General features: G+C 37.5%; 1 protein-coding gene across 8 annotated transcripts in view; it reads right to left on the bottom strand.

Annotated features, from left to right (window-relative positions):
- CCDC126 (coiled-coil domain containing 126) overlaps nucleotides 1-24,043 on the bottom strand; it is a 105,940-nt gene that overhangs the window by 19,721 nt on the left and 62,176 nt on the right. For 7 of the 8 annotated variants that reach the window (XM_038557114.1, XM_038557112.1, XM_038557110.1 and 4 more), the window contains one exon: nucleotides 10,831-11,208. In XM_038557114.1, the coding sequence (XP_038413042.1) occupies nucleotides 10,831-11,068 (238 nt within the window). In that variant the 5' untranslated portion in view covers nucleotides 11,069-11,208. Of the gene's footprint in view, nucleotides 1-10,830; nucleotides 11,209-12,958; nucleotides 13,033-24,043 lie in introns of those variants that run through there. The other variant, XM_038557116.1, reaches the window with a different exon arrangement.

Genomic DNA, 24,043 nt, shown 5'->3' with positions numbered 1-24,043 from the left:
ATGGCAGGTGGGACAGGGACATTCCAAAGATTTTCATCTTCACTAGTGCCCAGAGTTACTTTGGACCCTGGGACTGGCCACTGATATACAACTATACTGAAATCACAATTTTTTGAATGACAGGAATCAAATGCCCCTTAGGGTACAGTAATCCAACACTGGAATCTTCTTTTCCAACATGATTAATTTTGATGACACAAAAGATAAAGTGCTGGTGTTTCTCAAGCTGCAACCTGAAATAATTGCCAATCAGAATCTACATAACAACATTCTTTATCTATGTTAGAATCACCTATAAATTCCTTTCCCAAGCAAGCAGCAAGGTAAGTATTTGCACCAATGTTGTTAGAGGATCAGGAATGGAGCAGAAATTTTAGTCCCAAACAACAGAATCTTTTGAGTAATCTAGAAAGCTGGGTTGGGTATAGTTCTATGAAAATCAGACACTAACTTGTCAAAATTGAATCATAAGAATATAACATAGTCAGTATTCCTACACAAATTAATGAGTTCCAGTTTTGGATAAAACAAGCACATCATGGAAATAAATAGATTAGTGAAGAAAGAACCAATTATTTTAAAGAATTATTTGAAACAGCTCCAAGAGTTGTAATTGATAAGTAGCTATATATCAGTCTTTTGATAAAGGTACTTTAGGATTCAATTTTCACGGATTTAGTTCCATTTAGTTCCATCATGACTTGGAAAATAAAGAATCATGATTTGACAAGCAGAGTCCCAGAGAGTGAAAGAGTAGGAGACTGTATTTTGTCTGGTCCCAGGAATTCAGCTAGATAGCTATCAAATTATTCTGAACACCTGCAAACTCAACGGGAGATCTAAGAAAAAAATTGCTGCAATTCTACAAATAGGAAGGCATCCACTTTCTGCAAAGTCTCTTTTCATTTGTTTAGTGTATATTTCTCTGGGGTCGCTGTTGCCATTTTAGTATTTTGTTCTCTTGTTCATCTATTCTTCTCTAGACAGAATGACAGGACAGAAACACTCCCCTCAAAAAACAGAATAAGAGGCAGTACTGACTGAAGGAACTAATCAGTATGGACATAAGATATCAGAAGTAGAGTTCAGAATAACGATTATAACAATTATTTCTTCAAGCTGGGCTTGAAAAAAGCATAGAAAACACTAGAGAATTCGTTTCTGGAGAAATAAAAGAACTAAAATCTAATTAAAGTGAAATCAAAAAGGCTATTAATGAGATGCAATAAAAATGGAGGCTCCACCTACTAGGATAAATGAGGCAGGAGAGAGAATTAGTGATAAAGACAAAATGATGGAGAATAAAGAAGCTGAGAAAAAGAGAGATAAACAACTACTGGATCATGAGGGGAGATTTTTAGAGATAAGTGACACCATAAAGCAAAACAATATTAGAATAATTCGGACCCCAGAAGAAGAGGAAAGGAAGGAGGGGAGAAGGTATACTAGCCCAATTTATAGCTGAGAACTTCCCTAATCTGATGAAGGAAACAGGCATTTAAGTCCAGGAGACACAGAGAACCCCCACTTCAAAATCCATAAAAATAAGTTAACGCGGGACACCTGGGTGACTCGGCAGTTGGGCGCCTGCCTTTGGCCCAGGTCGTGATCCTGGGATCCAGGATTGAGTCCAGCATCGGGCTCCCTGTGAGGAGCCTGCTTCTCCCTCTGCCAATGTCTCTGCCTCTCTCTCTCTATCTCTCATGAATAAATAAATAAATCTTAAAAAAAAATAGGTCAATGCTTCAACATATGATAGTGAAACCCACAAATCTCAGAGACAAAGAGAAAATCCTAAAAGCAGCTCTGGACAAGAGGTCCATAATCTACAAGGGTAGAAACAGTAAACTGGCAAGAGATCTATCCACAGAGATCTGGCAGGCCAGAAAGGACTGACATGATAGATTCAGGGTGCTAAATGAGAAAAACATGCAGCTAATATACTTTATCCAGCAATGCTATCATTCAAAATAGAAGGAGAAATAAAAAGCTTCCAGGACAAACAGAATCTGAAAGAATTTTGTGATCACTAAACCAGCCCTACCAGAAATATTAAAGGGGGTCCTTTAAGCAAACAGAGAGCCCAAAAGGAACATAGACCAGAAAGGAACAGACACAATATACAAAAACAATGACTTTACAGGTAATACAATGGCACTAAATTCATATCTTTCAGTAGTTACTCTGAATGTAAATGGGCAAAGACACAGGGTGTAAGATTAGATAAAAAAAAAAAAAAAAAGCAAAAGCAAGACCCAGGGGCACCTGGATGGCTCAGTCAGTTAAGTGTCTACCTTCAGCTATGTCATGATCCCAGGATCTTGGAATCAAACCCCATATCAGGCTCCCTTCTCCCTCTGCCCCTCTCCTGGCTCATGCTTTCTCTCTCTCTCTCAAATATATAAATAAAATATTTTTTAAAAAGTCAAGACCCATCAATATGCTGACTGCAAGATACTCATTTTAGACCCAAAGACACCTCCAGAGTGAAAGTGAGGGGGTGGAAAACCACACATTATGCTAATGGACATCAAAAGAAAGCTGAGGTAGCAATCCTTATATCAGACAAATTACATTTTATTTTTAAAGATTTTCATTTATTTATTCGTGAGAGACACAGAGAGAAAGAGAGGCAGAGACACAGGCAGAGGGAGAAGCAGGCTCCATGCAGGGAGCCCAACACAGGACTCGATCCCGGGTCTCCAGGATCACACCCTGGGCCGAAGGCGGTGCTAAACCACCGAGCCACCAGGGATGCCTGACAAATTAGATTTTAAACCAAAGACTGTAATAAAAGATGATGAAGGACACTATATCATAATTTATGGGCCTATCCAATAAGATCTAACAATTATAAATATTTATGCTTAACACGGGAGCACCAATTATATAAACCAATTAATAACAAAATTAAAGAAACACATTAATAATAATACAGTTATAGCAGGGGACTTTAACACCCCCCTTACTCCAATGGACTGATCATCTACACATAAGATCAACAAGGAAACAAGGACATTGAATGACACCCTGAACCAGATGGACTTCAAATATATTCAGAGCATTATATCTTTTTTTTTTTTTAATATTTTATTTACTTATTCAGGAGAGACACACACACACACAGAGAGAGAGAGAGAGAGAGAAAGACAGGCAGAGGGAGAAGCAGGCTCCATGCAGGGAGCCCAACGCTGGACTGGATCCTGGGTCTCCAGAATCATGCTCTGGGTCAAAAGCAGTGTGTTTATGCTGAGCCACTCGGGCTGTCCCCAGAGCATTCCATTCTAATGCAACAGAATACACATTCTTCTCAAGGGCACATGGTACATTCTCCAGAATAGATCACATACTGGGTCACAAATCAAGTCTCAACCAGTACCAAAAGATTAGGATCATTCCCTGCATATTTTCAAACCAAAATGCTTTGAAACTGGAACTCAATCACAATACATGGAGGTTAAAGAGCATCCTACCAAAGAATGAATAGGTCAATCAGGAAATTAAAGAATTTACAAAGTTCATGGAAATAAATGAAAATGAAAACGCAACTGTTCAAAACCTTTGGGATACAGCAACGGTGGTTCTAAGAGAGAAGTATATAGCAATATAAGCCTTTCTCAAAAACCAAGAAAGGTCTCAAATGCAGAACCTAACCTTACACCTAAAGGAGCTGGAGAAATAACAGCAAATAAAGCCTAAACCCAGCAGGAGAAGAGAATTAATAAGGATTAGAGAAGAAATCAATGAAATAGAAACCAAAAGAATAGTACAACTGATCAATGAAACTAGGAGCTGGTTCTTTGAAAGAATTAATAAGATAGAAAAACCCCTTGCCAGACTTATAAAAGTAAAAGAGAAAGGACCCAAATAAATAAAATCATGAATGAAAGAAGAGAGATCACAATCAACATCAAAGAAATACAAACAATTATAAGAACATATTATGAGAAACCACATGCCAACAAATTAGGCAATCGGGAAGAAATTGATGCACTTCTAGAGACTATATACAAACTACCAAAGCTGAAACAGGAAGAAATAGAAAACCTGAACAGAGCCATAACCAGCAAGGAAATTGAAGCAGTAATCAAAAATATCCCAACAAGAGTCTAGGGCCAGATGGCTTCCCAGGGGAATTCTACCAAACATCGAAGAAGAATTAATACCTATTCTTCTGAAGCTGTTTCAAATAATAGAAAACGAAAGAAAACTTCCAAATTCATGAGGCCAGCATTACCTTGATCCCAAAACCAAAGACACCACCAAAAAGAATTACAGATCAATATCCCTGATGAACATGGATATAAAAATTCTCACCAAGATACTAGCCAATAGGATCCAACAGCACATTAAAAGGATCATTCACCAAGACCAAGTGGGATTTATTCCTGGGCTGCAAGAGTGGTTCAACATCTGCAAATCAATGTGATATACTACATTAATAAAAGAAAGGACAAGAACCATATGATCCTCTCAACAGATGCAGAAAAAGCATTTGACAAAGTACAAACCTTTCTTGATTAAAACTCTCACAGTGTAAGGATAGAGGGAACATACTTCAATATCATGAAAGCTATATACGAAAAGATAATATCATTCTCATTGGGGAAAGACTGAGAGCTTTTCCCCTAAGGTCAGGAACATGACAGGGCTGTCCACTCTCACCACTGTTGTTCAACATAGTACTAGAAATCCTAGCCTCAACAATCAGACAACAAATAGAAATAAATCAGCAAAGAAGTCAGACTCTCTTTGCAGATGACATCATACTGTATGTGGAAAACCCAAAAGACTCCACCTGAAAATTGCTAGAACTTATACAGGAATTCAGCAGTGGCAGGATATAAAATCAATGCACAGAAATCAGTTGCATTTTATATACTAACAATGAGACAAAAGAAAGAGAAATTAAGGAGTAGATCCCATTTATAATTGTACCCAAAACCATAAGATACCTAGGAATAAACCTAACCAAAGAGGCAAAGGATCTGTATCCAGAAAACTATAGATCACTCATCAAAGAAACTGAGGAAGACACAAAGAGATGGAAAAACATTTCATGCTCATGGATTAAAAGAACAAATATTGTTACAACGTCTATGTTACCTAGAGCAATCTACACATTCAATGCAATTCCTATCAAAATACCTTCAACTTTTTTCACAGAGCTGTAACAAACAATCCTGAAATTTGTGTGGAACCAGAAAAGACCCCAAATAGACAAAGGAATGTTGAAAAAGAAAAACCAAAGCCAGTGGCATAATTCCAGACTTCAAACTCTATTACAAAGCTGTAATCATCAAGACAGTATGGAACTGGCACAAAAACAGAAACACAGATCAACAGAACAGAATAGAGAACCCAGAAATGGACCCTCAACTCTAGAGTCAACTTATCTTCGACAAAGTAGGAAAGAATATCCAAAGAAAAAAAGACAGTCTCTTCAACAAATGGTGTTGGGAAAATTGGACAGCCACAGGCAGAAAAATGAAACTGGACCTCACACCATACACAAAAATAGACTCAAAATGTATAAAAGACCTAAATGTGAGACAGGAAGCCATCAAAATCCTACAGAACACAGGCAGCAACCTCTGTGACCTCAGCCAGAACAACTGCTTGCTAGACACATCTCCAAAGGCAAAAATTACTACTGGGGCTTCATCAAGATAAAAAGCTTTTGCACAGCAAAGGAAACAGTTTACAAAATCAAAAGACAACAGACAGAATGGGAGGAAGTATTCGCAAATGTCTTAAAGGGCTAGTATCCAAAATCTATAAAGAACTTACAAATTCAACACCCAAAGAACAAATAATCCAGTCAAGAAGAAATAGGCAGAATATACGGACAGATTTCTCCAAAAAAGACATACATATTTCTCCAAAAAAGACATACAAATGGCCAACAGACACATGAAAAAATGCTCACTCAAAATCATTGGCAACAGGGAGATACAAATCAAAATCACAATGAGATACCACCTCACATGGGTTCAAATAGCTACAATTAACAAGTTGGGAAACAACAGATGTTGACAAGGATGTGGAGAAAGGGGAATCCTCTTATACTGTTGGCGGGAAAGCAAGCTGGTGCAGCCAATCTGGAAAACTGTGTGGAGGTTCCTCAAAAAGCTGAAAATAGAGCTACCCTATGACCCAGCAATTGCACTACTGGGTATTTACCCCCAAAGATACAAATGTAATGATCGGAAGGGGCAGCAATGTCCACAACAGCCAAACTATGGAAAGAGCCTAGATGTCTACTGACAGATGAATGGATAAAGAAGATGCAGTATACACGCATGCACACACACACTGGAATATTACTCAGCCGTCAGAAAATGAAATCTTGTCATTTGCAATGACACAGATGGAACTAAAGGGTACAACATTAAGTAAAATAAGTCAGTCAAAGAAAGACAATTATATGATCTCACTCATATGTGGAGTTTAAGAAACAAAACGAGAAAAAAAAAAAAAGAAACAAAACGAGGATCATAGGGGAAGGGAGGGAAAAATAAAACAAGACAAAATCAGAGAAGGAGACAAACCATAAGAGACTCTTAACTATAGGAAACAAATTGAGGATTGCTGGAGGGTAGGGAGTGGGGGGATAGGGTAACTGGGTGATGGACGTTAAGGATGCCATGGGATATAATGAGCACTAGGTTTGTTTTGTTTTAAGATTTTACTTATTTATTCATGAGAGACACAGATGCAGGAACATAGGCAGAGGGAGAAGCAGACTCCCTGTAGAGAGCCCAATGTGGGACTCGATCCCGGGACCCTAGGATCATGCCCTGAGCCCAAGGCAGATGCTCAACCACTGAGCCACCCACATGCCCCAAGCACTGGGTATTATATAAGACTGATGAATCCCTGAATTACTTCTGAACCTAATAATACACTAAATTGAGTTTAAATTTTAAAAAAATTTTAAATAAATTTTAAAAAATCAAATCAAATCATGACTTGATGGTTACAAACAAAATATATCCTTCACAAGTAGCAGGGTTTACTTAAGATGTATATTTAACATGGATACATCTTAGAAATACAAACTTTTAAGAAAGTTAAACTTTCATCTCTAGTAAATACTTTTCTCAAAACATAATTACTAAAAAAAAAAAAAAAAAAACATAATTACTTTTGCAGGCGGACAGGGAAAAACAAAAACCTAATACACTAACAGTTTATCTACGTAGAGGTAATGCATTCTTTTGAAAGAATGTTCATTTTATTCAAATTAGCATATTAAAGTAATTGAAATAGAAAAAGTCTTAGTTCTATACTTGATTATTCTTTGACATCTACAGAGAGGTTAAGTAAGTGACCATTTTTAGTAGTTCCAAAAAATTCTATTCTAGAGGAACCTGGGTGGCTCAGTCAGCTAAGTGTCCAACTCTTGATTTTGGCTCAGATGACCTGATGATCATGACGATCTCAAGGTTATGAGATCAAGCCCCAGATTAGGCTCCCAGCTCAGTTAGGAAGTCTGCTTGAGATTCTTTAAATAAATAAAAAAGAAAAAAAAAGTCTATTCTTTTCAAAATATATAGTAATTTTCTATTTGTTCCCAATATTATTTCAGTATTAAACTTTTTTGTAACAATGATGAAATGTAAAATAAACCTTGTACTATGATTACATCACTGGTAACATCATGCAACACACTAAATGAGTGAATAGATATGAGAACCATAATTGATAATATTTATATGGCATTAAGGCCACCTCTATTAGATAAATATTAGGCCAAGGGTAAAAATAAAATAGACTTTCTGCAATTCTTATTTTTTCTTCTACTAATTTTCATGAAATTTATATTTGCAAGGTATCTGCATAAAGGTGTAATATATCATCTGGTAGAAAAAGTGAAAAAGTGATATAACAGGTATTATTAGAGTTATAGCAGTTGAAAAGTCTGAAAACATTCTGGCTATATTGCTAAGGTATAATTATGTTTTAAAAATTGATATATTTTGGTTTTAGGAATTTCATAACAGGAACAGTATATCCTTATTGGAAGCAGCTGACTTGGTGGAGACCACTCGGGATGTTGTAGGTGATATGTGGAGACAAACATAGCATGATCATTATCCCGAGTCATGAATGTTACATCTCTTAGATATCATAAGTACTGGTAAAAAACAAACAAAACAAACAAACAAAAAAAAAACTTTTGAGATTTGGGGGAAAATAAATAAAGTGCCCACTGAGGTCCCGGCACATGTATGAAAGAAATCCATACCAGGGACATCATCTGGAAAAATTTCAGAACAGTATTATGGGATAAAGATCACACAAACTTCCAAAAAGTAAGTCATATAAAGGATGAAGAATCAGAACAGCATTAGAGTCTCAAAAAGAGCACCAGAAGCTAAGGAGGAAAAAAAAGAAAAAAGCCTTTAAAAATCCAAGGGCGGGGATCCCTGGGTGGCTCAGCAGTTTAGCGCCTGCCTTGGGCCCAGGGCGCGATCCTGGAGTCCGGGGATCGAGTTCCGCGTCGGGCTCCCGGCATGGAGCCTGCTTCTCCCTCCTCCTGTGTCTCTGCCTCTCTCTCTCTCTCTATGTCTATCATAAATAAATAAATAAATAAATACATCTTAAAAAAAATAAAAATCCAAGGGGAAACTATCTCCAAACTAGGATTCTATACTCGGTCAAATTTTCAATTAAGCATGAAGATAGAAGGATAAAAAGATCTTTTCAGATATACAAGGAATCAAAACTTTGACTTCCTTTATACCTTTCTGAGGAAACTACAAGGATCTGTACCTCTAAAATGTGGGAGTCACTAATAAAGAAGAAGCCACAGGATTCTAGGGAATAGGAGATCCAAAAACAAGAAAGGTAAAGGGAGGTCCAGGATGATTGTGGAGTAAGATCCCGGAATAATTCATCTCCACAAGCCTAGAGAAGAAATAGTCCAAACAAGAACAGAACAGAAGGCTCTAGGAAAGATTTCAAGATAAAGAATGTGATGAAATAGCTAATGTGTCTGAATATACTGGGAGAAGACTGAACTGTGGGAAGTTAGGGTAGAAAACTAGGCAAAGAAACAAAAATCAGTACTTACTAATTCTAGAGGGGAAAATAAAGTTATACATGAAAAGAAAAGTAATAATGTATTACATGGCTCAGTAATGAACATAATTAATACTAACAATGCAAATACTGAATATTGTTCTAACAAAATTATTATGGGAAGATGGCAGGACTAGAAGGACGTGTGTGTGAAAGCAGCCTCAGGTGGGTGGGATACAATTTTGGATTAAAAAAAAAAAAAAAAAAAGCTGGGCAGCCCCAGTGGCGCAGCAGTTTAGCGCCACCTGCAGCCCAGGGCATGATCCTGGAGACCCTGGATCGAGTCCCACGTCAGGCTCTCTGTATGATGCCTGCTTCTCCCTCTGCCTGTGTCTCTGCCTCTCTCTCTCTCTCTCTCTCTCTCTCTGTCTCTATGAATAAATAAACAAAATCTTTAAAAAAAAAAAAAAAAAAAAGCTGAACCCTCACCCTGCACAGTGGGGAAATAATTGAAAAATCAAGAAGCAGCTCATATAGCATGTTATTTAGAGATATAAATAAGTCAAATTAAATAATTTTAAATGACTGGCTCTAAGGAATGGGAAATTTAAGGACTGTTGGGGATGGGAAGAACTACCCTTTTAAATTACCAGACTCAACACATTTTGAGTCTTTAAATACGTACATGTATAACAAAAAAAAAAAAAAAAAAACCAAAACACTGAAATAGAGAAAATGCCCACACACTCATATACAAAGTGTTCTCTTGTCTCTCTCTTTTTTTTTTTTTTTTTTTTTAAGTCTTGAAGGCAAGAAAGAACTTCATAACATGCATAGAGACCTTAAAACACAGCAGGAAGGGGCTCCTGGGTGGCTCAGTCAGTTAAGCATCTGCCTTTGGCTCAGGGTCCTGGGATCAAGCCCTGTGTGGGGCTCCCTGCTCAGCAGGGAGTCTGTTTCTCCCTCTTCCTTTAACCCTTACCCTTACTCATGCACGCATTCTCTCTCTCTCAAATAAATAAATAAAATCTTTAAAAAAAAAAACCCCAAAATACAAAAAATACACAGCAGGAAAAAAACACAGCAGGAACTCATGATGTGAAGGGGAGAATGGCAACTAAACAATGTTTAAGAAACAAATCAACTAAATGTTGATACAGGTAAATGTTGCTTCTTAAGAACTGATAAATGTTATATAATTGCTGGTCTATATTGGCACAACTGGAAAAACGTAAATAACAGCTAGGTTTTTTTAAGATTTTATTTGTTTATTTGACAGAAAGAGAGCATAAGTAGGGAGAGTGGCAGAAAGAGGGAGAGTTGGAGAAGCAAGCTCCCTGCTGAGCAAGGAGCTTGATTCGGGGCTTGATCCCAGGACCCTAGGATCACGACCTGAGCCAAAGGCAAGCACTTAACCAACTGAGCCACCCAGGCACCCCTGAACTAGCTATTATTATAATGCCTTTATAATTGCGTACTAAAAGGTCATTTTTTGAGAGATACATATGGAAATATCTAGCAGTGAAATGTCACAATTTCTACTATTTAACTGGTCTTTAAAAATTAGACAAAACAAATTTTGTAACATGTTAATAATTGTTAAATCTAGGCAACAGATATATGGGTATTTATCATAGTTTCTATTTTTCCATACATTTTAAACTTTTCATAATAAAAAGTCAAGAAAAATTTGCTTTGGAAAGACCTATGCATGAAGTAACGAACTAGATTTCCTTCCATAACTATCTTTAAATGGGGTAGGTTGATGAGGAGAAAATCAGGAAGATTCTATGGTTATCTTACCATATCCTGCCATAGAAGCACCATTCTCAGCATCCACTGTGTTCTTATTTTCCTCTGCTAGAGCTTTAACATATCTTTTGCTCAAGTCTAGTATTTGTTCACGTAACTTGACACTGCTTTGATGTCTTGGTTGTTGAAAAGTATAGTGCAGTAACATCAATCCCCAAATGAGTCCGAATACAAGCAACAGTAAACTCAATTTCTGGGACATGGTTTTTCTTGAGATTGTAAAAATCATTTCTGATGAAGCAAACACACTCAACTGAAGAACGATGACTAGATGTATGCCGTCAATCAAGACTTTTGAAAAAAAAATCTCCTTCTCTAATATTGTATATTCTTCATCTTCAGCAAGTTTGCTCCAACTCTCAATTAACTCTGTAAAATTGAGGAGAGAAAAGGTAATTAGTCCTAACCTATACTAGTAACAGGACAATGACAAACTTAAGAAGATATTCTATAAATCATTGTGATTTGAAACTGTATGATCTTCTTTGACAACTTGCTCTCCAGCACTATGCAAGCTTCTAGGTCTTTTATTAGTTTCATTTACATTGCTCTTCAACAATTTAAACTAGACATAAACGCCAATGAATTGAAGTGTGACCGTGGTCACAAAACTCTTTGAATGACTTGTCATTTGTAACTAAATCTTATTTGTAATAAGATTTATAGGAGTCTATTCAAATACAGGTTTCCAACCTAAATGTCTAAAACCTATTCCTCTTCCTCCTCTTCCTTTAAAAAAAAAAGGAGATACCAAAGTGAAAGAATATGAGGAAAGGTGAAATAGTCTGGGAAATCAAAATCCCACAATATAATTAAGTGTGACAATATTTGGAAATGTCACTAGATAATATTACTAATGGCAACAAGATCATCTCGAGCATCCAACCTAAAATGAGAAGTTACAGTCTCTAAGCTTATACTTCTAAATTTATGCCAGACATAATGAGAAGTGCTAAAACAGTTCAAAAAATTTCCCTGTATTTCCAAATCTGCAATTCTAAATTTTAAATGATACCAGAATGTACTTTTATAATTTAAAGAAAAATTGAAAGATTATACTTAAAAAAAAAAGATAAAGGTGATGACAATCATGAAATCTAGAAAGACCTAGACAGTAATGTATATGGATCACTAAAGTGTCCAGCAAAGAAAACTCTTCAATTATACCCAATGGAGTTAAATTCTTTATGTAGAAATACATCCAGAGTCAAAAACTGCATTTCATAGCTTAATAAAAATAATCCTTAAAATTTTTTTAACTTCCTGCAGTATGAGCAAATTAAAGATATACTGATTTTAATCTGCTTAATAGGGTATAATCACATAGCCAAACTAGTAAAATCTAGTTTGAGGATAAGACCAGAAATGAATAAAGGCTAACTGTGCAGAGCATTTAATCACTTTTAACAGATGTTTACTGAGCTGACATATAAGCTAAGCAAGAGAGAAACTAGGGTTCCATGGTCTAAAATTCTGCTTTATAGCACAGGTGCTTTTAAATCTTTTTTTAAACAAAAAATAAAGAGTATCTTTTAATATCTTACGTGAAAAATCAAAATACAAAATTTTGTAATGAAACTTCTCTAGATGTGTTGAGATATGTGTAAGCAGGGGATCTTCTACCCTGGCAATTCACTTGTCCAGTTTAGAAAAGTCCCTCTCTTTCTTCCACCTACCCTGCCATCCAGTCCCTGATATACTAGTAATAAATTCTGGGTCTCAGAGGTTTGAAGAACACCCATCTACTCTTGTTGAAGTGCGCCCATCCTCACTACACTAACAGAATATATTAATTACTATAATAAAGTAATAACTATATTAAAAAATAAGAATTAACTGCCTTTTCAATTTTTCTTCTACTTCTACTTATTTCTTTAGTTACCATACAATGAATGATGTTATTGAAATACTACTATTAATATCAATACTGTATTACTGAACTTTACTTAACAAAGTCAAGTAAACATAACCTAGTATTTTTTCTACAGATATTTTGAGTTCAGAAAATGGAAGTCTGGAAGCCCAAGAAAATTTTAAAAGAGTTATTTTGCATAAGTATATTAAATATATTTTTCCTTTAGAAATACTTTACTGGCTCCTATGTCTTTTCAAGTCTGACCTGTGTGCTACATGATCTGACCTAGCACCCAGTAGATGGACCAACGGGGTATCTGCCCTGAAGCTGTCACAACAGAGTTCTATAGCTGGCATGACAACAAAACCAGAATAGTGACATTAAGAACACAGACTCCTAGGTATTTTGGCAAATAAAGGTTAAAATCATGGCCTGGAAAGTTTTAGGTCACTATATATATTCAAGGCCAAAACCAGAGGCAAAGAGAGTACTTTAGTTAAATAACAGCCTTACTACAATCACTTACTTCGCACCAGATTCTGGCTTAAGCTCCTTATATGAATTAACTCATTAAATCTTCACAACTCCCACATTAATAGTGTTTTCACTCAACAAGTGAAAAAAACTGAGGCAAAGAAGTTAATTTGTCCAAGGTCATACAACTGGATAGTGGTAGAGATAGGATTCAAAGCTCAAACCCTGAACCTCTGCTCCTCTTTTGTAGCAATAGCAAAAAAACAGAAACAGCAGAAACTATAGCCATAAACAACTACTGAGTTCTTATCAAATGAAGGAAATACTTCACAACAGCTATTTCATTCACTATTTGCAATGACCTCAAAACCTGGAAAAACCTGCCTAAGAGTTTTACCTAGGCCATGGACCTCACTTGCCTGAACTCTGGCAAGAGCTACAAGCCCACAAGCTCGGAATCTATAACTCCATTCAGGGTCTGCCTATTTCTTTAGAAAAGGTCCTTAAACCCAGCCCTACTAGAATTCATAGGTTTTACAAAACTCCAAATGACAAACCCCCAGACTGTAATGGCTTTAGACAGAGAACAAGAGATCCAGGAAGGGAGGTGGGTTGAGACAGGGAGTGTTTCTCAGGGTGGGAGGCCTAAAAATAAGTAACGAGCCCCTTATTGCTCTATATTAACTATATACTAGCTGACTATTAAATTCAGAAAAGAGGCCTACATGAAAGGTTTTCATAGAGGTGCCCACGTGGCTCAGTTGGTTAAATGTCTGCCCTCAGCTCAGGTCACCATACCAGGGTACTGGGATCAAGCCCCATGTTGGGCTCCCTGCTCTGCTTGGAGCCTGCTTCTCCCTCCACCCTCTCTCTCTCAAATAAATAAATAAAATCTTAAAAAAAAAAAAAAAAAAAAAAAACAAAGGTCTTCATAGCCTTGACTCAAAATCAAGAGTCAGATGTTTAACTGACTGAGCCACCCAGGTACCCCAAGAAATTAAGCGTTTAACAGGAAAAGGGTTTGTTTTTGAGAATAGCAAAGAAGTGAGAAGTTGGGAGCCATTATCCCTCTCTATACTAGGGAACTATAAAAGGACACCAAGGAATAAAGTGAGCTACTAAGGAGAAAAGGCACCCTGGAGCCTTCTCCAAGTTAAAAAGATGGCCTGGAGCCAGCAGCTAATACCTGACAAAGGGCTGAGCAGTTCAAAGGCCCATGAGGGTTCTCTGAAGCAATCCAAGAGGGTCTGAAAACTATTATAAAGGTTCATTTCCACAAGTAATTCCAAGCAAGACCAGCAGAGGTGACTAAGATTCCCAAAAGGATATAAACATGCCTTTGGCATCTTCTCAGAATGCTTCACATTAAACTCACCTGAAGAGTTTTTTTTTTTTTTTAATCCCCATGCCAGGTCATACCCCATACCAATTAAATTAGCATGTCTAGGGAGAGGGAGCCAGGAATCCATCTTGTTATGCTTTTGTTTTGTTTTGTTTTGTTTTGTTTTGTTTTGTTTTTAAGAGCCCTAAGTTAGGGGCCCCTGGGTGGCTCAGGTCATGACCCCAGAGCCCCACGTGGGCTTCGTATTCAATGGGGAGCATGCTTCTCCCTCTCCCGCTCTCTCATGCTCACTCTCTCTCTCTCACATAAATAAATAAATAAATAAATAAATAAATAAATAAATAAATAAATACCTTTAAAATGCACCCTAGGTTATTTTAATGTGCAGCAAAAAATGGGAACCCCTCGCCAAATCTCAAATTTCTTCATGAAGCAGCAATGAGAGTTACTGGTAGGACCACTAAATTCAATGGTACAAGTCAGTGCATCAGGAGTGACAGAGGCTTCTTACCTGGACCTACCTATAATGACCCTAAAGGGAAGGAAAAAGGAGCAGGAAAAAATAGTATCTTTGCCATAACCCAAGTCATTCCTGCCAGGGTAAGTAAGCTAAGCCCTACATTTACTAGACAGAAGTAGAAGGAGAGTGAAAACAATTTCTTCTGGAATCACTTTAGTCCCTGCGATCAATATGAATATATTGTTGTGTTCCCTGAAAGATATTTTGTTATGCCACATAGAAAGAAAAAGGCAGACAAGATTTTAATTGTTTAGCAACTAAAGGCAAGTTATTTTAGTATTTTTAAAGAGAAATTATTCTTAGACTCAATCTCTACAAAAGAAAAAGAAAAAAAAAAGGGAGGGTTTAATATCTCCTTTCTGTGCAACATTCAAAGCTGCAAGTGAGAGAGGAACTTGTACTCTGAACTTCCCCATTTTTTCCTTCAGTTTCAAGTACTGGTTCAAGCTCCTGGAAGGCCACCTAGGTCATCACAAGGGAAATAACAACTAGACCTAAAAGATCTTACTGGTCCAAGCTCCTGGAAGGCCACCTAGGTCATCACAAGGGAAATAACAACTAGACCTAAAAGATCTGCATTGTCGCCCATGGCTTATGGCTACAATCGAGCACAGTATTTATTAGAGTCCTTGCTCGACCAAAATAGTGTACAATCTGAAAACTTTTAATCCCAATTTCTAGACCACCATATTAACTGTCTATTACTGACTAAAAAGTCAAACTTCAAATTTGGCCCAAGTAGTTTTTAAAGGCCAAAATCAAATCATCGATACCTTCATCATCGTTACTTTGACCTAAGATACACTCTTAAATATATACATTTTTAACGATTTATTTATTTGACAGAGAGAGCGCACGCACAAGCAGGGAGAGTGGCAGAGAGAGAGGGAGAAGCCAGCTCCCTGCTTAAATGACTGAGCCACACAGTTGCCCCAGACTCCTAAATATATTTAGGATTCCCAGGGGAAAGCTCTCATGCAATGGCAGAAATTACAAATGATATTAATGTATATGGCCCAAAACAGAAGAATGAAGGAGAGGAGACACACTTAAGATGAAGTTATCTATAGAGCACTAGATCTTCTGAAGAGGCAATGGAGTGTGGTCCAAGTATCATCATCTCCAATTGGATTCCTGCAGCTGTTTCAAGTGGTTTCCCAGATTTCTCTCCAACCCCACTTCAAGCCACTGTCCTCAGAGCAGACAAAATATTCTTTTAAAAACAAGCCACACAAAACATGAGAGACACCTAACTCTGGGAAACAAACAAGGGGTAGTGGAAAGGGAGGTGGGCAGGGGGGTTGGGGTGACTTGGTGATGGGCACTGAAGGGGGCACTTGGCGGGATGAACACTGGGTGTTATGTTAAATGTTGGCAAATTGAACTCTAATAAAATAATTTTAAAAATAAAAATAAAAACAAGTCACAGGGGTGTCTGGTGGCTCAGTCACTTAAGCATCTGCCTACAGCTCAGGTCATGATCCCAGGGTCCGGGGATGGAGCCCCCGAGTTGGGCTCCCTGAAGAGCGAGGAGCCTGCTTCTCTGTCTCCTCCCTGCTTGTGCTCTCTGTTGCTATCTCTCTCTCTATCTCTCTCTCTCAAATAAATAAATAAAATATTTTTTAAAATAAATAAAACGGATCCCTGGGTGGCTCAGCGGTTTGGCGCCTGCCTTTGGCCCAGGGCGTGATCCTGGAGACCCAGGATCGAGTCCCATGTCGGGCTCCCTGCATGGAGCCTGCTTCTCCCTCTGCCTGTGTCTCTGCCTCTCTCTCTCTCTCTCTCTCTGTCTACCATGAATAAATAAATAAAATTTAAATAAATAAATAAATAAATAAATAAATAAATAAATACAAGTCACAATTTCAATAGTCACAATTCCAATGGTTCTCAGAGGAGATATGTAAATGAACAACAAGCACATTGAAAGATGTACAAATTACTAGTCATTAGGGAAATACAAACTAAAGCCACAATGAGATACCACTTCATACCCATTATTAGGATGATAGAAAAGGCATCAGAGTATACCACCCCAAAGTATGTATCCCACTGTGGTTTAAGGATTATTTGGAACTGAAGATAGCTAAGAAACAGTAGACGCAGGAAGCATTCCTTGCCTTGCTCTCCCCATTTCCACCTAAAACCAAGATATGAATTTCCCATCAGAAAGGTGATAACTAAAAAAAAAAAAAAAAAAAGTGACAACTAAAAAATAAATAAATAAATAAAATTAAAAGAAAAAAAGAAAGGTGACAACTGGGGATCCCGGATCCCTGGGTGGCTCAGCGGTTTACTGCTTGCCTTCGGCCCAGGGCATAACCCTGGAGTCCCAGGATTGAATCCCACATCAGGCTCCCTGCATGGAGCCTGCCGCTTCCTCTGCCTGTGTGTGTCTCTGACTCTCTCTGTGTCTCTCATGAATAACTAAATAAAAATCTTAAAAAAAAAAAAGAAGAAGAAAGAGAAAGAAGAAAGAAAGAAAGAAAGAAAGAAAGAAAGAAAGAAAGAAAGAAAGAAAGAAGAAAGAAAAAAGGAAGAAAGAAAGAAAGAAAGAAAGAAAGAAAGAAAGAAAGAAAGAGAAAGAAAGAAAGAAAGAAAGAAAGAAAGAAAGAAAGAAAGAAAGAAAGAAAGAAAGAAAGAAAGAAAGAAAGAAAGAAAGAAGAAGACAACTGGGGCACCTAGGTGGCTCAGTGGTTGTGTGTCTGCCTTTGACTCAAGTCATGATCCCAGGTTCTGGGATCGAGTCTCACATCGGGCTCCTGGCCAAGAGGCTGCTTCTCCCTCTGCCTGTGTCTCTGCCTCTCTCTCTGTGTCACTCACGAATAAATAAATAAAATCTTTAAGAAAGAAAGAGAGAGAGAGGAAGGAAGGAAGGAAGGAAGGAAGGGAGGGAGGGAGGGAGGGAGGGAGGGAGGGAGGGAGGGGACAACATTCTCATCATGGTAGACAGGGAGTTGATGTTCAGACAAATCCGTACAAACACATTTTAAACAACCCTTACCTTCCATTAGTTTCCTCCATAAATTACCTTCTCACAATTTACTGCCTCTAGAAGCTAAAACTCCTTTTCTTTTGTCTTATCAGATCTTCACAATTTACGGCTCTTTGTCTAAATGACATATAAGTTCTCATGCCTACCTGCTTCTTTAGTTTTCATTTCATTTTCTGTAATGCCCCTCATTTGCATATGAAATAAACCTTTTCCCCCAGTTAATCTGGCTTTTGGCAGTTTAATTTGCAAAGCCCCAGGTATTGAACCTAAAAAGGTAGAGGATAAAAAAATTTTTCTTTCCTCTATAACATTTATCAAAAAAACAAAACAAAACAAAAAAACAAGTGTATGGTAGATGTGGAGAAATTCAAACTCTTGTGGACTGCTGACAGGAATGAGAAATGGTGCAGCCATTATGGGAAACAGTATGTCCTCAAAAAATTAAACACAAAATTACCATGATCTCACAATTCCACTTCTAGGTATAATCAAAAAAGAATTGAAAGCAAGGCCTCAGAGGTATTCGTGCACCTATATATTCACTGCAGCATCATTCAACAATAGCCAAAAGGTAGAAACAACCCAAGTATCCAAAAAATGAACAGATAAAATGCAGTATATACATACAATGGAATATTATTCAGTTTTAAATGAGAATAAAACTCTGATACAAGCTACAACATTAACTTTTAAAGATATCAATATTAAGGGGTGCCTGGCTGGCTCAATCGGTGGAGCATGTAACTCTTAATCTCGGGGTCATGAGTTCAAGCCCCATGTAGGTCATGGAGCCTACTTTAAATATATGTGTATGTGTGTGTATATATATCATAATAAGTTAATAAATCAGACACAGAAAGACAAATATTGTATGATTCCACTTAATATAGGTACTTAGAACAGTTAGATACATAGAAACAGAGAGTAGAATGGTAGTTACCAGGGGCTAGGGGTGAGAATCGGAGAAGAGAGCTATCGTTTAAAATTTAGGGTACAGGGCAGCCCCGATGGCGAAGCGATTTAGCGCCGCCTGCAGCCCAGGGCGTGATCCTGGAGACCCAGGATCGAGTCCCATGTCGGACTCCCTGCATGGAGCCCGCTTCTCCCTCTGCCTGTGTCTCTGCCTGTGTCTCTGCCTGTGTCTCTCTCTCTCTCTCTCTCTCTCTCTGAATGAATAAATAAATAAATCTTTAAAAAAATAAAAATAAAAAAAATAAAGTTTAGGGTACAGAGTTTTACCCTGGGATGATGAAAAAGTTCTGGAGATGTGTAATAGTGATGGTTGTACAAGAATGTGAACATACTTAATGCCACTGAACTACACACTTAAATATGGTTAAATTGGTACATTTTATGTTTGTATTTTTTACCACACACAAAGTCATATATCACTCTCCTGCTTAAAAACCTTTCAACAGGGGATCCCTGAGTGGCTCAGCAGTTTAGTGCCTGCCTTCGACTCAGGGCGTGATCCTGGAGTCCTGGGATCGAGTCCCACATCGGGCTCCCTGCGTGGAGCCTGCTTCTCTCTCTGCTTGTGTCTCTGTGTCTCTGTGTCTCTCATGAATAAATAAATAAGTCTTTAAAAGAAAAAAAAAAACCCTTCAACAGTTTCCCACTGCACTTAAAATAAAATGAAAAGTCTTCATCAGGCCACAAGGCCCTGCAAAACCTGACTTTGGCCCTTATCTCTTGTCCTAATCTCACACCACTTCCACCTTGCTCACTGTGCTACAGCCACACTAGGCAAGACAAACCAAATTCTTTCTGACCTCAGGATCTATATACCACTGCTATTCACCTGCCTGGGGTGTTCTCCCTGTACCTAGTTCCTTTTCATTTTTTAGTATTATTTAGCTCAAATGTTGCCTCTTCAAAAAGAAGAAGCACTCCCACTCCTGCCCCACCTCCAGCCTCAAGGTACTCCATACGAAATTACATATTCTATCTTTAAAACCTTGAGCAAGTTATTTTATCTCCCTAGACCCCGATGTCCTCATTTATATAATGGGGACAAAAGTAGCTACCTAATACTGGTAAAGATAAATGACACCTCACACTATTCAATATACACTCATCTTTATTATTAGTGTCAGGCACTACTGCAGCAATGCCAGTAATTCTTGATAATCTGAGTTAACACAGATGTTTTATTAGACCCAAATAAAACTCCTCTGATTAGCTCTCATGGCCCTCCAATAATCCAGTCCCCAAAGGCAAATTTATTTCCCATCAGTCACAAAAATATCTCCCCAGTCAAGCCAGCCTTCTCACTGCCTTATATGATAGTAATAACATCTTACATTTATATTATTTTTATTTATGAAGAATGTTTCCTTACATTCTCTTATTCAGTTAGTTAATAGCTATCAGCAAGGTCTGAATAAGTTTCTCAGAATTTGCAGAAAACATGAAATATTTCATTGGTACTAGTCACTGAAGAATTATCCAGTCCTAAAAGATGATATAATGGCATACTGTTGATGAGAAGAGTCCATCTTCCAAATAGCCTAAAATGAGACTAGAGTATCTGTTTAAATGTTACCTTAGCCAGAAGGATTACAAAACCTCATCACCTTACCCTAGTCCACACTCATTCTCTCTTACAGCACATTACTTTATATGAGCTGATTTCACACATCATCTTCTCATCCAGTCATGAGCCCTGTCTCCTCAATCCCATGTTCCTAAGGGCAAGAGTAACCTCCCCTACACTACTGCCACAACTCCCACAGAGCTCTGTGGGCAATCAGTAAGGATATTTATAGTTTACTTTAAGCACACTCCCTGAGTCTAACCCCACCTTCTCCCAAGCAACAATGACTTCCCAGCAATGTTTTGGGGTGGGGGAAGGTAAAGAGGCAGAGAGATGGAAATTTCGAGATAAAATTAAAGTATCTTTAATCATCCATTTTGGGGCTTGATGAACCTAAGAAGATATCTAATCCAATCCCCTGACATATCAAATGTAATAAAACCCGGGTATCTTGACTAAAATGAGACAGTTAATGGCAGAAACTATATAGATCTAGAAGACAGATCCTGACTCACTATTTAGGTTTTTCTCTATACCATACTACTTTCTTTACCTCCACTAGGAAGGCTAGGTTTATAAATACTGGATTAACTATAATATTAAATGAAGCTTATTCTCTTTTGCTTTAAAAGAACATAACCAGAGGGTGCCTGGGTGGCTTATTTAGTTAAGCATCTAAGGCTAGGGGAGGAGGTAGGGCATGTCTTGGAATCCAGCCCTCCATCCTCCCCCTTCCCCCACTACTCAGCAGGGAGTCTGCTTCTCCCTTGCCCCTCCCCCCAACCTATCTCTCACTCTCTCTCAAATACATAAATAAAATCCAAAAAAAAGGAAAAAAGAACATAACCAGAAAACAGTAATAGCAGTTTAGAGCTATGATCTTAAAATTCTGAAAATATATGCTTGGACTATTGATTAAATTATCAAGTAGGCACATTAAAATTTCAAATACACTTTATTATCATAAATCAAAGTATTACACAGTTGCTACAATAAGTTTTTAAGAAATCTTAAAAACTTAGCTTAGCTTTTTTTACATAATAAAAAAAACAACACAAAAATATGAAGTAAAGCAAAGATAAATACAAGATCTTCTAGATGAAGACATCTTCACAATGATCAGCAGGCACTGATAAGAAAAAACATATTTCCAGAAAAAAGAATTTGGGGGTAGGGGAGGGCTACATAAAGGCCTAGGCTCAGGAACAACCTTTACTATATGAAGTTTCATTTAAAGCATAAAAGAACTCAGTTTATTCATTCATTTGCTCACTTATTCATTCACAATATTTATTGCAGTACCTACTATGTGCCAGAAACTAGAGATGTGCAAGGTGAAAACAAGACAGGATTCTTTTTCTTAATGACAATTATGTTTCAGCCAGAGTGGGACAATAATCAAGCAAACACAGAAACAAGCTCATTTCAACTTGTCATAAACTGCTATGGAGAAACTAAACAGGGTGACATGAGGATATCTGAGGAGTCTACGCGAAATATCAGGTCAAGGAAGGCCCTCTAAGGAGGTCTGATCTGAGAAAGAAGAGGAAATAAAGTCTGGTTCCAATTTCTCTCCAACTAAAACCTTTAGAATTCTTTTCTGACCAGAATCTTGGGAGCAGGCAGTAAATTCCTTATTCCTAGGTCTTCTTAGTACAAATAAATGGAAATGGGAGGGGATCCCAATCCCCAGCATGGAATGGCCTGGTTTGGAGAAATCGTCCAAAGTGAACAGAAGGAAATCCACAAGCAAAAAGTTTTGTGTTCCCTTTTCTTATGAGAATGGCAGTTCACTATTCAGTAATATACAGGAATAGTAATAATCTGATATCGTGATCCTTGCACAGAAAAATATATAAATATTTTCCTATTAACGTTTTCTAATAATACGAAGAAGGTAATGTGGTAAGATGGGGTATCGGATAAAATCTAGGTAGTTCTTTAATGCCACTTAACAAATAGCTAACATGCAAACAACTAGGTATTTAAGCTATTTTTCAGTGGTTTCTCCCTAGCCAGGAATGTGAAGACAAATAGTTTAGTTCAACATTATTACTATAGTCAAGGCAGAGGTTCACCCTCATTTTAAAGAAAAGGAGAGTGAAGGACAAAGAGGATTAATGACTACCTGGTGGCAAACAAATGGGGGGAAATTGGGCACCCAAACTTTCAGCACAGGACTCCTGTGTTTTTCTAAAGCAAAGAACAAAAATCAACCTAACAGTCTGCAAATGGCACTTAAAAAAAAAAAAAGGTAAAATAGAAACTATCAAAGTAGACTGTACACACTACAGATTTTGTTTTATGTCAGTTTTCTTTCAGTTATATACCTATATTTTTTTTCTTACACAGACACATGCGTGCACACAAACACACTTGTGTTATCTATGGAGTCTTGACATAAAAATATCTCTTGCTATGGGTTGCAGTCAAAAACTTTAAAAACACTTTATACCACACTGCCTGTCTTGAAATACTTGGGTTTTTCTTTTAATGCAAACATTGCAATTAGCAACATGAAAAATATTAATAATAGATAGTAATCTATCTAAAAAAAATTTTCCCTTCAAATCCTGTTTTTGCATTTTTCAGTGCTGCTTCCTGTGCTTGTTCATGACTATAGTTAAAGTAGCTATTAAACAGTGTGCTCGCTTTGGTGGCACATATACTACAGTAGCTGTAACAGCAAAAGCAGCAACTAGCAAGGAGAGAAGCTCTCACGCAGCCAAAGGTCCTACAGGAGATCAGAGCCTAATAGTCTCCCAAGGAATTTACAGTTAGAGAAGCAGATATTCTGTACAAAAAAAAACCACAGTATGTTCACCAGAGCTCAGAGGTTCAGACAGTTCTCTACAAAAAAAATTCAGAAATAAGTCCTCCACAGACTTGACCTCGGAATGTAATTTCAGGGAGAAAGGCCCATTTTTAAAATATTTTTTCTACACAATATTGCCCAAAGTTAATATCTAGGGGGAAAAAAATAACAGATACAGCCATTCTCTCCTAATTAGGTCTAAGATTTAAAATGTGAACTGCCTTGATAGAAACTACACTAAAATTCCAGCTAAGATACAGAAACATATATTGAGATATCAGATCATCTTTAGATGGTATACTTGGGAGAAAAGAGAGAAGTTAATAGCTCTAGAGAGTACAAAGATGTAAGAAAATGGGTAAAGTAATTCAGGGTTAAGAAAAGAAAATTTTAGGGCAAAAGGGAAACTATTCAATCACTATGCCACAGAAAAATTTAACCTAAAATATACTGTGTTGTACCAGTTATCTCAGTCACCTGCCTAATGCCTCAGCCAATCACGTTTTGTGCCCCATGAGCCCACCTCCCCTTCCATAGCTGATTAGCACCTGGCACCTCTGCCCGAGGTCTTGGGAAGAAAAGAGCCCCTAAGAACACCAGGATGTTGTGAATTGAAGCAAAAGGGAAAGAATTCACAAAAAGAATGAAGTTTGGATTAGGGGACTGA

Source organism: Canis lupus, chromosome 14, assembly GCF_011100685.1.
Source record: "Canis lupus familiaris isolate Mischka breed German Shepherd chromosome 14, alternate assembly UU_Cfam_GSD_1.0, whole genome shotgun sequence".
Taxonomy (NCBI): Eukaryota; Metazoa; Chordata; class Mammalia; order Carnivora; family Canidae; genus Canis; species Canis lupus.
This window is presented reverse-complemented; position numbering and strand designations above follow the sequence as displayed.